We start from the raw sequence: 13933 nt of genomic DNA, 5'->3' as shown, positions 1-13933 counted from the left end.
TTACCAGGGGCAGAGTCCAAAACATCATGGGGCTGTAGAGTAAGATTTAATTGGATCATCTGTCTTTCTTTTACACACACACACACACACACACACACATTCCCCCTTATTTCAAAAGCAGCGCGTGTATATTCACTGAGGGCAACGGGAGAAAAGGGCACCTGATGCCGACCTGAGACCCCACTGCACGGCCACGGCCAGCACAGTAAATGCCCTGGGAAGAGTCCTTCGCTTCCATTTCCTCTGCATGTGTATTTGTTGAGTGAACAGTGAACAAGTGAAAGAATGAGCAAACTGCACAAAGAAGACAACCAGCTCATGCAGGGCCCTGCCTGCCAGCTTCAGGGTCTGGGGTCTCTTTGCAGCCAGCGTGTGGTGGTAAAGTTTATATGTCAACTGGACTTGGCCATGGGGGGGCCAGACATTCGTAGTCAAACATTATTCTGGTATGTCTGTGTTCCCGGATAAGATTAACATTTAAATCTGTGGACAGAGAAAGCAGATTGCCCCCCCTAGTGTGGTGGGCCTTGTCCAATCAGTTGAAGGCCCGAGCAGAAGAAGGCTGGTGCTCCCACCAGTAAGGAGACACTCCTGCTGCCTGGCTGCAGGCTGGGATATCAGCCTTTTCTAACTTCGAACTCTAACTAAATCATGGGCTCTTCCTGAAGAGGACAAAACGGCTAACCCTCCCACAAACACAGGGGAATTTTCTCCTGCCCGACTGCGTTGAGCTGGGACATTGGTCTTTTCCAGCCTCTGGATTCGAACTGAAACATGGGCTCTTCCTGGGTCTGGAGGCTGCCGGATTTCAGACTGGAACTACACCATCAGCTCCTGTGGGTCTCCAGCCTGCTGACTGGAGATCCTGGGACTTGTCAGCCTCCATAGCTGTGCGACCTAATTCCTTATAATCATCTCTTTATACATGAAGAAATTGGTTCTGTGTCTGAAAACCCTGGCTAATACTCAGTGGGAGCCATGGACGGTCTCCAAGTGCTGGAGCTGCATCATCACAACCGACTTCAGGAAGGAAGACCAAGCAGCAGAGCCCAGAGGGACCTGAGCCCAGACAGCAGTTCTCCAGCCACCACTTGGTCTGGGGAACAGAGAAGAGGAACATGAGGCCAGAACCATCCCAAGCCTGCAGGGCATGCTGACCGGCTGGTGGGAAAATACCAGCCGTTCCCTAGGTTTCAGCCTAAAGACACACTTCTCTAAATGAGCCTCGATGGTCTACATGGCGCCTGCCACTCATGCCGTGTGCAATCCTCTGAGTCGGTTTACAAGACACACATTAAAGTCAGTGGTTATTTTATGGCCATACCCTGATGGGTTTTGTGTTTGTTAAACAAGCAATAATAAGCAGGGTCAGGAGCCATAAACAAATACTGAACTCAGACAGTGCAACACACACTCAGGTGTTTAGGGGTGAAATTGACTGATGGCTGCCAGTTATCTTGAAATGCATCGCAAAACAGGATGGATGGAGGGACAGGTGTGTGGGAGTGAAGTGGAGCAGGGTGCTATGGAATCGGGTAAATGGGTGTTCACTGTATAATTCTTTCTACTTTTCTGTGTGTTTTAAAAATTTCACGATAAAATAGTGGATAAAAAATTAAATGGGCCCATATAGCATGGTCTTCTCTTGTCTCCCCTCCCCTCATCTCCCAACTTGACTGCTGACAACGTCTGGTTCTTTCCAAGATCAATCAATCTGATCTCGAAGCCCCTGGAAAGACTGTTCAAAGAATACGCCCCAGACTCAGCAATTCCCAAAGGGGAGCTCCTTGTTTTGCTTTAAAAGCAACATCTCTTTGAAATAAAAGTTCAGCCTCCCATGTGTGCTTAGAGCAGCAACTGTCTCTGGATTTTAAGCTCTGTGCCCATTAGAAGACTCAGGTGTGCCCCTCGCCCCCGCTGACACGACGCTGGCTCGCCCAGCCTGGGCCCACCCAGGACAATCCGAGGGGAGGTCAGAGACCAACGTCGTCATGTGGACCGTGAGGCACGGGGTTTCCTCAGGCCACGTGACACCTGTGTTCTATAACGTGTTCTTTAAGAAGTCTCAGAGTTAGTCTGGCAGAAGTGACCTGAAAGACTCAGCAAGTCCAGGCAGCACTCAGACAGAAGGAGTCCACTTGAGTCACATGAAACTCTAGGTGTCAGGAGTGGGAGGGCAGCCTGTCCCCACGGCGACCTTGTGTGCCCGGGGGCCTGCTGGGCAGGGCAGCTCTAAGGCGTCACCACCACAGGAGGTACGGAGCACGATGAGCTCAGGCACCGGCCCCTGTGCTCTCCTCTGACCCGCACCCGGACCCTGCCTAGGGCACACAAGGGGCCTGCGGGCTTAAGACAGAATCCACAGCACCTCCTGGCCCAGGCGCTGACCACACCCCAGGGCTCCTCGCCTGGAAGAAGATTCCAGCTCAACAAGTCCTCCCGACGCTGTTTCCAAACAACCACTGACCATGCAGGAGAGTAAACGGGATTAAGTCCCAATGACACCGGCTCAGGTGCAGACGGCGGGCTTGGGACCTAGGACAGCAAGTGGACTGGGTCAGACCCTTCGGGTGCTCTCCTGTCAGAGACAGGTGTGCTGAAAGGGCCCAGCTCTCAGGAGACCACAGAAGACAGGCATTCATGGGCAAGGGGACCCAAACACCAGAGAACCACACTTAAACTCAGTCAGAATAACGACAACACTCCTGCTCTCAGCCCCACGAAGCAGGACTTGGGCCTTCCAGAATGAACACCAGCTCAGAGACTCTTCCAACCATTGATCCCCGAGGTCAGCATAGTTGTGTTCAGAAAACCATCCCTGGCTCTAACACAACCCTCCTATTCCCCAAAATAGGAACAACAGTCCAAGATGGCTAAGGGGCGGCTCAGCTCAGGAGCTAACAGGAAAAGAGTCCTAGGCAGGGTTCTCATCTGCCAACAGGAAGGGTCACTTAACAAGCCAAGTGGGAAACTCCGATACACTGGAAAACACCCAGCCCAAAAGATCCAGCTCTCCTTGCACAGCATGCTCTGATACTGAGCAGTCGCTTCCCTGCTGTCCTACCAGCAGCTGTCATTGCCCCCCACACTCGGGACAGCGGCCCACCACCCAGCAAGGCCATAACATCATTCCTGAATCACCACATCTGTCGCTGCAGAACTGAGGTTTCTTGCCCAAAGGCAAATCATACATGCAACTAATGGTATCTCCCGCCACCTGCTAGAAGCTTTTGGTAATTAGAATAAAATCAGAGGAGGGAACACTTCCAAACTCATTCTACGAGGCCGGCATTACCCTGATACTAAAACCAGACACAGACAGCACGATAAAACAAAATTACAGGCCAATATTCCTGATGAACATAGATGCAAAAATCCTCAACAAAATATCGTCAAACCAAAATGGATCATAAACCATGACCAAGTGGGATTTATCCCAGGGATGCAAGGATGGTGCAACATCCACTAATCAATCAATGTACTACACCACATTTACAACATGAAGGCTAAAAAATCACATGACCATCTCAATACAAGCAGAAAAGGCTTCTGACAAAATTCAACATCCATTTATGATAAATGGGTATGGAGAGAATGTACCTCAACACAGTAAAGGCCATGTATGACAAACCCACAGCCAGTATCACACTCAAAATGAAAAGCTGAAATCTTTTGAAAGACAAGGATGCCCACTCTCCCCACTTTCATTCAATGTAGGATTGGAAGTCCTAGCCAGAGCAATTAGGCAAGAAAAAGAAATAAAAGGTACTCAAATTGAAAAAGAAGAAGTAAGACAGTCACTATTTGCAGATGACATGATACTATATAGAGAAAATCCTAAGGACACCACCAAAAAGCTATTAGAGCTAATACATGAACTCAGTAACATTGCAGGATACAAAATCAATACACAGAACAAAATCAGGAGAAACATTCCATAGACACGTAAGTAGCAGAGGGTCTCTCCTCTCTCAGACGTACATACCGTTGGTGCCCCACTGCCCTTTCCAGGAGCACCCTTCTGCTTTATTCTTACCAATGGTCTCCTTCCTTCCTCAGTAACCATCCTGCAATGTGCTCTTGGCTCCAGTTGGCAGACTGGGCCTTCCCCTCCAAAGACTCTACCCTGTGTTATCTGCACCTGAGGATTAAAAGTGGTCTGTCTGTCTCCTCACCAGTGGAGGGGGGCGGTTTCCACCAAATTCCTCATATCTACTCGAGCAATCTGAAGCACTGCCAAGATGCTGGGTGTGAACCTCAAAACCCAGAGCCCTACAGGTACACGACGTTATTTTTAAGTTCAAAGTGCACTCGGACAGTCACCATCGATTAGCACATACAGACACGTGTTAGACCCATCGTAAAGGCAATATACCCCCTAGGACACTCCCGACGCCTTACAGACATGGATTATCAAGACCATCAGGAAGCTACATACACACACCGAGAGCAGCTGATCTGGGCCACAAGGCTGTGGGGAGATATCATCTCTTGGGTCCAAGGGAACGTGGCCCAGAGGACTTCAGAGGACGAGGGGACACGAGGCCCCACGGCTCTAGGAAGAGCACAAGTGGATGAGGAACAGCCCCAGGGCCTTGTTCCTTACAAGCCAGTCATCACAGCACACGTCTCTGGAGCTTTGGTGAGTGTCAGAGGATGAATTCCGAGCCGCCCTCGGTTAGGACACACTAGGACGCTGGAACACAGAACACCTGGGCGTACAGAGGTTTCAAATTCAGTTGAAACTGGTTTTTTGTTCACGCACGTACGTTTTTCACTGATGTTTTAGGAGACCATCCAGGTAACAGACCAGTCCACAGAGAAAGGCAACCAATGCTGACAACTGGTTATTTTCATTATGTTTTCTAGATCTTTCAAGTTTTCTACTGTATTTTTATATCTACACTCACACCTCAATGGGACAGTAGTGCCCAATTAAAACAAGTCTGCAATACAGCTACAAGCAGCTGGGGGGCATCACGGCATGTGGCTCTCGTCGGACGTGGTCTCCGAGAAGCACGGTAGGAAATCTGGACGCAGAACTCGTCCTCATCAGGAAGCTTCTGCCCACCGCTTGGGGACAAAAAGAATGCCCCCCAAAACAACTCTAGGTGCTTCCTAGGTCCTGGCCACCCCCAGAGGTGGGTCAGAATTCCACACTAGCCCTATGGTATTAAGTTCCAGATGGGCTGTTGTTCCAGAAGAAGTCTGTGACAGCGGTGTGACATAATGGACCTCTAAGTGCTTGTCTGCTTGTATCGAAAATCCCGCGGCACCCAGTTCCCGTCAGCACAGCCAGTGTCATTGATCCGCTGTGCTCATCAATACCCGCTACGTCACCGTCTCTCCTGTGGGGCTGGAGAAGGCACCAGGGCTCACTGACTGCTAAGCAGGGAGAGCAGCGCAGTCCATGACAAAATGTTCTAGAGAGCCTACTGCTGAGATGGCAGGGAAAAGAACGGAACTTGTGTCCTCATAGCCAGCCGGCCCAGCCCCACACTTGTGGTGATCGCTCCCACACCCATCCCCCCAGGGCCTGGGTGACACACAAGGTGGGTTTGTTAGCCCAGACAAGCCCCCAAAGCATGCTGCCCACACCCAGGCAGCCCTGTCCGGACCCCAGGATAACCCCGAGTAAAATGGGGCCAGCCAAGCACATGGCAGCTAGGTGGCTGGAGTCTGATGGGGGTTAGGAGGAAATCCACAAACGACTCTATTTCCTCTACTCTGAGTAGGTTTTGTTAGAAACTGGGCACTTCTTTTTTTTTTTTTTTAAAGATCATTTTTGATATGGACCAGTTTTAAAGTCTTTATTAACTTTGTTACAATACTGCTTCCGCTTTATGTTTCGGGTTTCTTGGCCACTAGGCATGTGGGATCTTAGCTCCCTGACCAGGGATTGAACCCAAGCCCCCTGCATTGGAAGGCGAAGTCTTAACCGCTGGACTACCAAGGAAGTCCCGAAACCGTGCACCTCTAAGACCCAGGAGTGGGTCTGCCCCATGGTGGCAACACCGACATGAGGAGCACTCGGAGGGGTGGAGTAAAGAGCAGAAGGGTGTCCCTGTGCTTCTTGAAACATAAAAACAGCTTTCGGGACTTCCCTGGTGGCTCAGTGGTTAAGAATCTACCTGCCAACGCAGGGGACACACGTTTGATCCCTGGTCCGGGAAGATCCCACATGCCGTAGAGCAACTAAGCCCACGAGCCACAACAACTGAAGCCTGTGCACCCTAGAGCCTGCAGGCTGCAACTACTGAGCCCACGTGCCGCAACTACTGAAGCCGCGCACCTAGAGCCCACGCTCCACAACAAGAGAAGCCACCGCAATGAGAAGCCTGCGCACTGCAATGAAGAGTAGCCCCCGCTTGCTGCAACTAGAGAAAGCCCGCGCGCAGCAATGGAGACCCAACGCAGCCAAAAATAAGTAAATAAAATTAGTAACTTAAAGAAAAAAAAACAGCTTTCAGTGCATCTCGGCTCAACCCAATAAAAGGCAGGGACAGCGGGCTTCCCTGGTGGCGCAGTGGTTGAGAGTCCGCCTGCCGATGCAGGGGACACAGGTTCGTGCCCCGGTCTGGGAAGATCCCACATGCCGCGGAGCGGCTGGGCCCGTGAGCCATGGCCGCTGAGCCTGCGCGTCCGGAGCCTGTGCTCCGCAACGGAAGAGGCCACAGCAGTGAGAGGCCCGCGTACCGCAAAAAAAAAAAAAAAAAAAAAAGGCAGGGACAGCATTCATCACCTATGGAATGTGGCTTAGAAAATCTCCAGAGCTCAAGTAATGCCAATCGAAGGAAGAATCAGGACCTAAGTAATCAACTGTTTCTACACACTTTTGTCGTGTGTGTGTATGTACACTTTTGAATTGACAAATGCTGTGCAAACGTGACTGACTAATAAAGCCCAGATGTGAATGCTTACGTTCCATTTTGCAATAGAAAGGTGTTGAGGCTTCCACTCTGCCTTAAGAAGTGATAAATTTTAAAATGCACAGCAACATGGTGATCTTGCTTGGTACAACCCAAAAACCCAAAGCTGCTGCGGACACCCAGCCCGTCTGTGCAGCTGCCCTGGAGTCGCCGCTCAAGAGTGACCCTGGTTGTGCCAAGCCACGGAGGACGCTGCAGCAAAGTGCAAACCAGCAAACGCCAAGGAGGTCAGCTCAATCTCGGGGCCGAAGCTGCCTCGTGCTGTGAGTGAGAGGCCCTATCCATGCAGCTTCTCGGTCTTGCTCACCCACAAAAGCGGAAGCCAGCAGGAGATACGTACGGCAGGTGTAAACATCTCTGTATTCCATGTGCTCGTAATCGGGAAGAATTTTCATGAAACGGCCCGACTTCACACGAGGGTTTATACCTGAACAGACACAGCAGGGAAAGGGCTGAAGATGGTTCTGCCTTCTCGACTGTAGAAACCATTTTCACAGGACTCAACACCTGTCCCTCACCGACATCACACGCTTCCCTACATCCTCGACCCCCAGAACCAAGCGGTTGCCAAGGAGGCAGGTCTGGCCAAGAAGGAATTGTGGTGACAGGTGCTCCTGTCAGTCAGTGATCCACACCAGGAACTCATGATGGCCGGCCCGCTCGGGACCCCCTCCGGGCTCTCTCCCCATCACCCACCACAATCAGCGGGGCTCACCGAGGTGGGAGGGCAGAGGTCGCAGCTCACAGATATTTGGGGTGGCTGTGTAGGGAACCCTGTGCCCCGCTGCACACCTGGCATTGTCCTGCACGTGTGTGTTTTGTTTTTGACAAAGGACCGTGTTTGCCAGCCTCCTAACTCAATCAGACCCCTTCACCCCTGGACTGAGGTAGCTGACTCTACCATCTAAGCAGGAACTAGGGACGACTGTCTTCTACCACCTATTCCAGAAGCTAAGTGATTTTCTCCTGGATAAGGCCTTCAAAGCAAATTCACAAAAACACAGTTCCTGCACTGTGAAGAGGAAAACTGAAGCTCGCTTTGGCCGGGGCAGATCAAATGCTCAGGGGTGCTGATAACAGATAATATGAATCAGTCTCTGCATTTGGCAACCATGTTCAAGGGGTTAAGAACCAGCAGTCAAAGAAGTCTCCAGATGTCCTCCTTTGCCTCACGGTGACCTCACCGTGGCCCTTGTCCCCTCTCCCTGGCCCACCTGGACCTCCCCCTCTCTCCTACTCACCTGCCCATCCACCTGTGTCCAGACGTCCCCTCCACAGGACAGATGCCACCAAGGCCCGGGCAACCCCTCTGCCCACAGCTGAGATGAGCTCTGTGGGGGCCTTCATTCTCACACGTGTTCTCCTCTGGGTGCTTCAGCCCCCAACACCTAGCAGGTACAAGCACCTGCCTCCCTCCAGGAGTATTTTGAGGGCTTACAACTCTTAGACAGAACTCAAGTGGCTTTGAGTCGGTATCATCAAATGGCCTAACAAACTCAAAAAGCAGTGAGATGATAAGGACTTCTCATATTAGATCCTCATGGAAACAGCTGACCGTCCCCAAAGCCGGGAACCTCTCGTTTCTGTGCGCTCACAGGGACTCCTGTGGGGAGTGTGCCTCTGACTTGGACACGACGCCCATAGCGAGGGCGGCCTCCTGGATTCTCTGCTCTGGGAGACTTAAGACACGGACGCTGGGGAGCAACACTGAAGCAGAGAGTGGAGCGGAGCCCTGGGGGCACCCCCAGGATGGAGGGCGGGACGGGAGGGAAGGGGACACAACCACCTTTCCAGCCCTGGAACTCCGGGCTCTGCAGGGTTCAAAGTGGCACTGTTCTCACCACTGAGACCACAAGACAGGAAGGAGTTACATTTTCACGAGACGTGACCACTCGGGCCCCAAGACCCACTTGCCCTGGAGACACGCATTCTCTTGGGTGGGTGGGACATGAAGCAGAGGCCAGAGAAGAAACCAAAGTGCGAAGCAGCACAGGGAAGGAGGCCGGGAGGCCTTGCGCAGACCAGCCCTGCCCTGGGCGTCAGGACCAAGGACAGCGGCACGGGGGGGGGGGGGGGGGCTAGGTCGGGATGGCGTCTGAGGGTGGCTGAGGATGCAGCCCGAGCCCCTCGGCAAGCGCGGAGAAGGGGATGCGGGGAGGTGCCAGAGGTGAGGCTGGGACACACAGGGCTCCCAGAGAAGGTGGGAGGGGGCAACAGCCTCGAAGGCACAGCCAAGCGCCAACATCGAGAACCACACGTGCCCAGGGCGGCCGGGGAAGGTCCACGAAGAACTTAGAGCCTCCAACAGGAGATCTCCCCACTCGTGAGCAAATTCTAACCCAGGAACACTGGCCAATCCAACATCCCAAATGGCCACGGGATCGAGGTGGAGAGAAGTCTGATGGGATGAAGAAATCAGCCCAGATTCAGGGACCGACTGCACCCCCCCTGGGCTGTCTCCCCACAGAGCTGATGCTCCGCAGAAGTCCACACTCTACCTGTGCGGGGGATGCGGGACAAGGAGGAGAGGCGTCTCCCAGGGGGACTCTGAGAGCAGCAAATCCACTGAAAAGAGGGAACACAGCAAGCGACACCAACGAGCAAGCGCCTGACACTGGAAGGAAGCCTCCAGCACGCTGGCTCCCACCCAGCAGCCTGGCCCCCGGGAAGTCCCTCCATCCTGAATCACAGGTTTTTCCGAGCAGGAGCCCGGTCCCCAGCCTCTCGGTGTTTAAGTAAGAAGCATCATCTGGTCCAGGTGTTCAGGGCAGAGCTGGTGCAGAGTTCAAAAGAATGTGTAAGCCAGGGCTTCCCTGGTGGCGCAGTGGTTGAGAGTCCGCCTGCCGATGCAGGGGACACGGGTTCGTGCCCCGGTCCGGGAAGATCCCACATGCCGCGGAGCAGCTGGGCCCGTGAGCCATGGTCGCTGAGCCTGCGCGTCCGGAGCCTGTGCTCCGCAACGGGAGAGGCCGCAACAGTGAGAGGCCCGCATACCACAAATAAAATAAAGAATGTGTAAGCCAAAATCTACCAAGATGGTTTTAAGATGAACACTTAAGGTCCTTTTCAGAGAGGTCAACAGGTCAACCTCAGGCCAAAGAGGAGTGGGCCATCATGATCCTTCTTTCCCCGTCCTTTACTACCCAGCCCCGAGTGTTAACAACACACGCCACACCCCGCTGGGCAGGGACAGGCGGGCTGCTCCCCGCGGGACGGTGTGCCCACTGCCCCTGGGTGATGTCAGTGCCAACGGACACCCTCACAGCCTCACGCAAAGGGCCCTGAGGAAGGGCCAGCAGAGAGGTGCTTGGGGTCGGGGGCTCTAGGCATCACGGAGCATTGCTGGCGACTCTGGAAAGCAAAGGGGCGGGGACAAGAAATGGGGGCGCTGGGAGACTCAACGTGCCTGCAGGAAACAAGCCAAGGAAGGGCCGGGGCTGGTGCGGTCAGGGTGGCGGGGAGGGGCCCTGGCAGCTGTCACGGCTGCATGTCACAGTTGCTCCTGGTGTCCACGTCTCCAACCAGGCTGCGGGCCTGGGATCTAGAGAGACGGGCACCTCCAAGCACACCAGAGTCGTTTCCAGGGCGGCCACGTTCCCCAGAGGAAAGACACCTTCATCCACCTGCGCTGCAAAATCAGGGTCATGATTCACTCAGAAAGGGAGAAGAGAGCCCCCGACCTTGTCAGTGCTCTTACTACCAGCGCTGTCTCTACAATGTCAAAACTGAACTTAAAGCGTATCTGAGAACAGACCTGTGGGCTGAGGGCCATGGACTTTTATTTTCCGTGGCTGATGTCTCTGAGCACCTGCTTCTGGAACAAGTTAACAGAAGATGGTGACAGATTAACTTACACTTCGCGTAGACGTCTCGACAAGACACGCCCGTGATCTCCAGCTTCCGCAAGTTTTCACAAACGCCGTACTCTGCAACAAGAAACGTTTGCTGGAAATTACAGTCAAGAAGTCATAAAGCAGCAGAAATATTAATAGACAGACGTGCAGGTGGGGGTGGAGCAGGCACGCCTCAGCCTTGACCTTGTCTTCTCAGCCTGACCCTTCTTTCACTGTGGAGATTTCATGGCCCTTCTCCACATTCAGTCAACACCCTCACTCACCAACGAAGCCACTACTCTATTTTTAGGCAACTCCACTCCGCATGAAATAGCAACCTGCCATGTCTATTCTGATAAGCTCTAGAAACCTAATCGCTCAAACTCACAACCAGACACCCTGGTTTATGACCACGGTGTGGCAGAAACTCAGAGTCTGGAGACGATGCAAGTTCCCATGGAAATGAGACCATCACAGGGTTCCACGAAGGCCCCCCTAACCCCCTCCTGATTCTGTGAAACGAAGACACAGCTGGGGCTGCCCAGGACGGCCTTGAAGCAAATCCCTGACACCCACCTCCACGGCCAGCGCTCTGCCCCACCTCCGGGAGAGAAACCCAGGCGTGGAGAGGTTGGTGACTCAGCAGTCCTTCCAGAAGGGGGACTGCAGTCTGGCCAGCAAAAGGCTGTCCACCTCATCACATCACAGACCCCACCCCGGCCCCGAGGCCTGGTCTTTTCAGTGGAATGGATGGTGACACTAGCCCAATGCTTCTGTGAGGATTTTGACCACATCCAAGCCAAGCTCAAGATGCAGACGGTGGAGAAACCAGTTGGGGCAAGGCGGTTAGCACCTGGCAAACCTCCCCGAGATGGGCCTGCCCGATGGTGCTGCTTCCCCTGCTTCCACTGCTGACGAGCAGACCATGGCCTTGCCCGTCACCAGACAAAAACACACGTTTTATCCTCCTGCCAGGAAGAATGTGGACTCCACTCTGGAGTGTTATGCAAGTTACAAGAACTTGTCAGGAACTAGATAACAAAATGTGCTTGTTTGTGACCTTGGACGGGGTGACACCTGCATGTCACATGAGTCACCAGCAACTGAGAGGCCCTGGTTTGTCAAAATCCTTGCAGACCATGCCAGGGACCAGCTGGAAGGGCCACTCCCGCCCTTGTTGGCGACCAAGCTGCAGCTGGTCTACCGGTGCTCTTGAGAAGAGCTCTGCTCCACAACGAGCTGTCTTCATGATTCCCCGTCTGCTCTGGGATGTCCACCACAGCCAGGTGGCCCTCCTGACGACCACAGTGGCTGTCACCACCTCGTGTGCTCTCCATAAACAGTGTCCTTCCCTCACACCAACCAGGCACTCCAAAACCGTCACCGCACAAGACTGGTGCCTCGGTTTGTTTCCTATGTGATGCTAAAGGACAGGTCCTCTCCCGGTTCCAGCAGTGACCAGCGCACGGGATAGATGAGATGCACCTCTTGCTGCCTTGTTGACGAGACAGTTTGGGAGCCGGGGTACGGGTGGGGCGCGGGGTAGTCTTCTCTGAACTGCGCGCTTTTGTGATACATGTGGACACTCTGCCGGTGAGATGCAGGGCACAGACCCAAGGCGCATCCGAGTGTGCCCCGGCGGCCTGCAGCACACCGAAGCAGCAGTGTTGCCCCACAGCATCTGCCGACCCAGCGGGTGATGTTCGCGCCTGAGCCCAGCGATCCTCCGACCTGCGAGAGACAACGCACCTCATCCCAGCACCCGCTCAGACTTCCAAGCGATTCTAAGGTTTTTAGCCAGGATGACCAAATTGTCAAGAATCTCTGCACATCGTGTCAAGAGAAGGTGCTGATAATATCACACAAGAGATGACCCTGCACGAGCAGACAAACCATCCACAGGAACACCACTAGCAATCAAAAGAAAAGCAAAAGCATGATGCAGTGCTCATAAATACAGCAATGCTTAGTGGGTTTTTCTTAATGTTCCCAAAAGATACTAAATTCACCGAAGCAGAACAATGTCATTCTGACCCAACTGCTCCTTCAAGAAATGTTCAGTATTTTTCAGATGATGGAAAAATCTTTTTTTCTTTAAACAGTGGCTCGGAACAATTCCACATACTCTGACTGTTCCATAAACCTTCCCATAAGTCATCAGGGAAAGTGCCCTTAAAATAGCATTAAGGCCAGTGTACATGCAGAACCACGGATCCTTCCCCCTAGAAAAACTCACCAGTGTTAACGCCATCCTACCCAAGACCAGCATTAACGCCGTCCTACCCAAGATGGTTAAAGTTAGCACAGCAAACCGTGCTGCCCACAGCTGCTTTCTAAGTGCCAAATTTGGGTTGCAGGCTGCCGATTCAAATACTTTCCTTGCTAATCTATGACATAAAGTAGCTTGTGAAAGTCTGTTTTCAAAGTGTCTACTCCAAAAATGGCAGCAAGTAAAAAGAAAGTTGGGAAGGGGGAGAAAAGTGGGTCAGCTGGACTTGAGGAAATTTAAATTAACCATGGAATTACCATATGATACAGCTATATCCTATTTCTGGGTACGTACCCAAAAGAGATGAAAGCAGAGACTCAGAGATGTTTGTACACCCATGTTTATAGCAGCACTACTCACGATAGCCAAGAAGGGGAAGCAACCCAAGCGCCCATCGATGGATGATGGGCAAGCAAAACAGGGTCCATCCACACGATGGAATATTATTCAGCCTTAAAAAGGAAGGAGAGTCTGACACCTGCTATAGCCTGGCCGAACCTTGAGGACGCTGTGCTGAGTGAGATAAGCAGTCACAAAAGGACAATATTGTATGACTCCACTTATATGACGTCCCTATAGAATAGCCAAATTTCACAGAGACAGAAAGTAGAATGGTGAGTGCAGGGGCTGAGAAAGGGAAAACGGGGACTCAGTGTCAGCTGGATGAGACGGAAAGGTTCTGGAGACGATGGGGGTGACGGCTGCACAACAGTGTGAACGCACTCAACACCACTAAACTGTAGCTTAAAAATGGTTAAAGTGCCCAATTTTATTTTGTGTATATGTTCCCACAATAAAAAAATTAAGTTGCCACTTCAAATACTCCAATCAGAAAATTTCCAGAAAGCTATTGAACAAATGTTTTGCCAAGACGGAAAAAGAGCCCAGGAATCTGGGCCAAG

The 13933-nt window shown here is 52.5% G+C and overlaps 1 protein-coding gene across 5 annotated transcripts in view; it reads right to left on the bottom strand.

Annotated features, from left to right (window-relative positions):
* FBXO31 (F-box protein 31) overlaps nucleotides 1–13933 on the bottom strand; it is a 43241-nt gene that overhangs the window by 17769 nt on the left and 11539 nt on the right. For 2 of the 5 annotated variants that reach the window (XM_029213511.1, XM_029213512.1), the window contains exons 2-3: nucleotides 8171–10855; nucleotides 7270–7356 (exon numbers count right to left, since the gene is read on the bottom strand). In XM_029213511.1, coding sequence (XP_029069344.1) covers nucleotides 7270–7356; nucleotides 8171–8276 — 193 coding nt within the window. In that variant the 5' untranslated portion in view covers nucleotides 8277–10855. The remainder of the gene's footprint in view (nucleotides 1–7269; nucleotides 7357–8170; nucleotides 10856–13933) is intronic. The other 3 variants (XM_029213510.1, XM_029213513.1, XM_029213514.1) reach the window with 2 other exon arrangements.

Source organism: Monodon monoceros, unplaced genomic scaffold (genome assembly GCF_005190385.1).
Source record: "Monodon monoceros isolate NGI ecotype Baffin Bay Population unplaced genomic scaffold, NGI_Narwhal_1 Super_Scaffold_10, whole genome shotgun sequence".
Lineage (NCBI taxonomy): Eukaryota > Metazoa > Chordata > Mammalia > Artiodactyla > Monodontidae > Monodon > Monodon monoceros.
The sequence above is the reverse complement of the archived record's forward strand: the minus strand, read 5'-3'. Positions and strand labels throughout refer to the sequence as shown.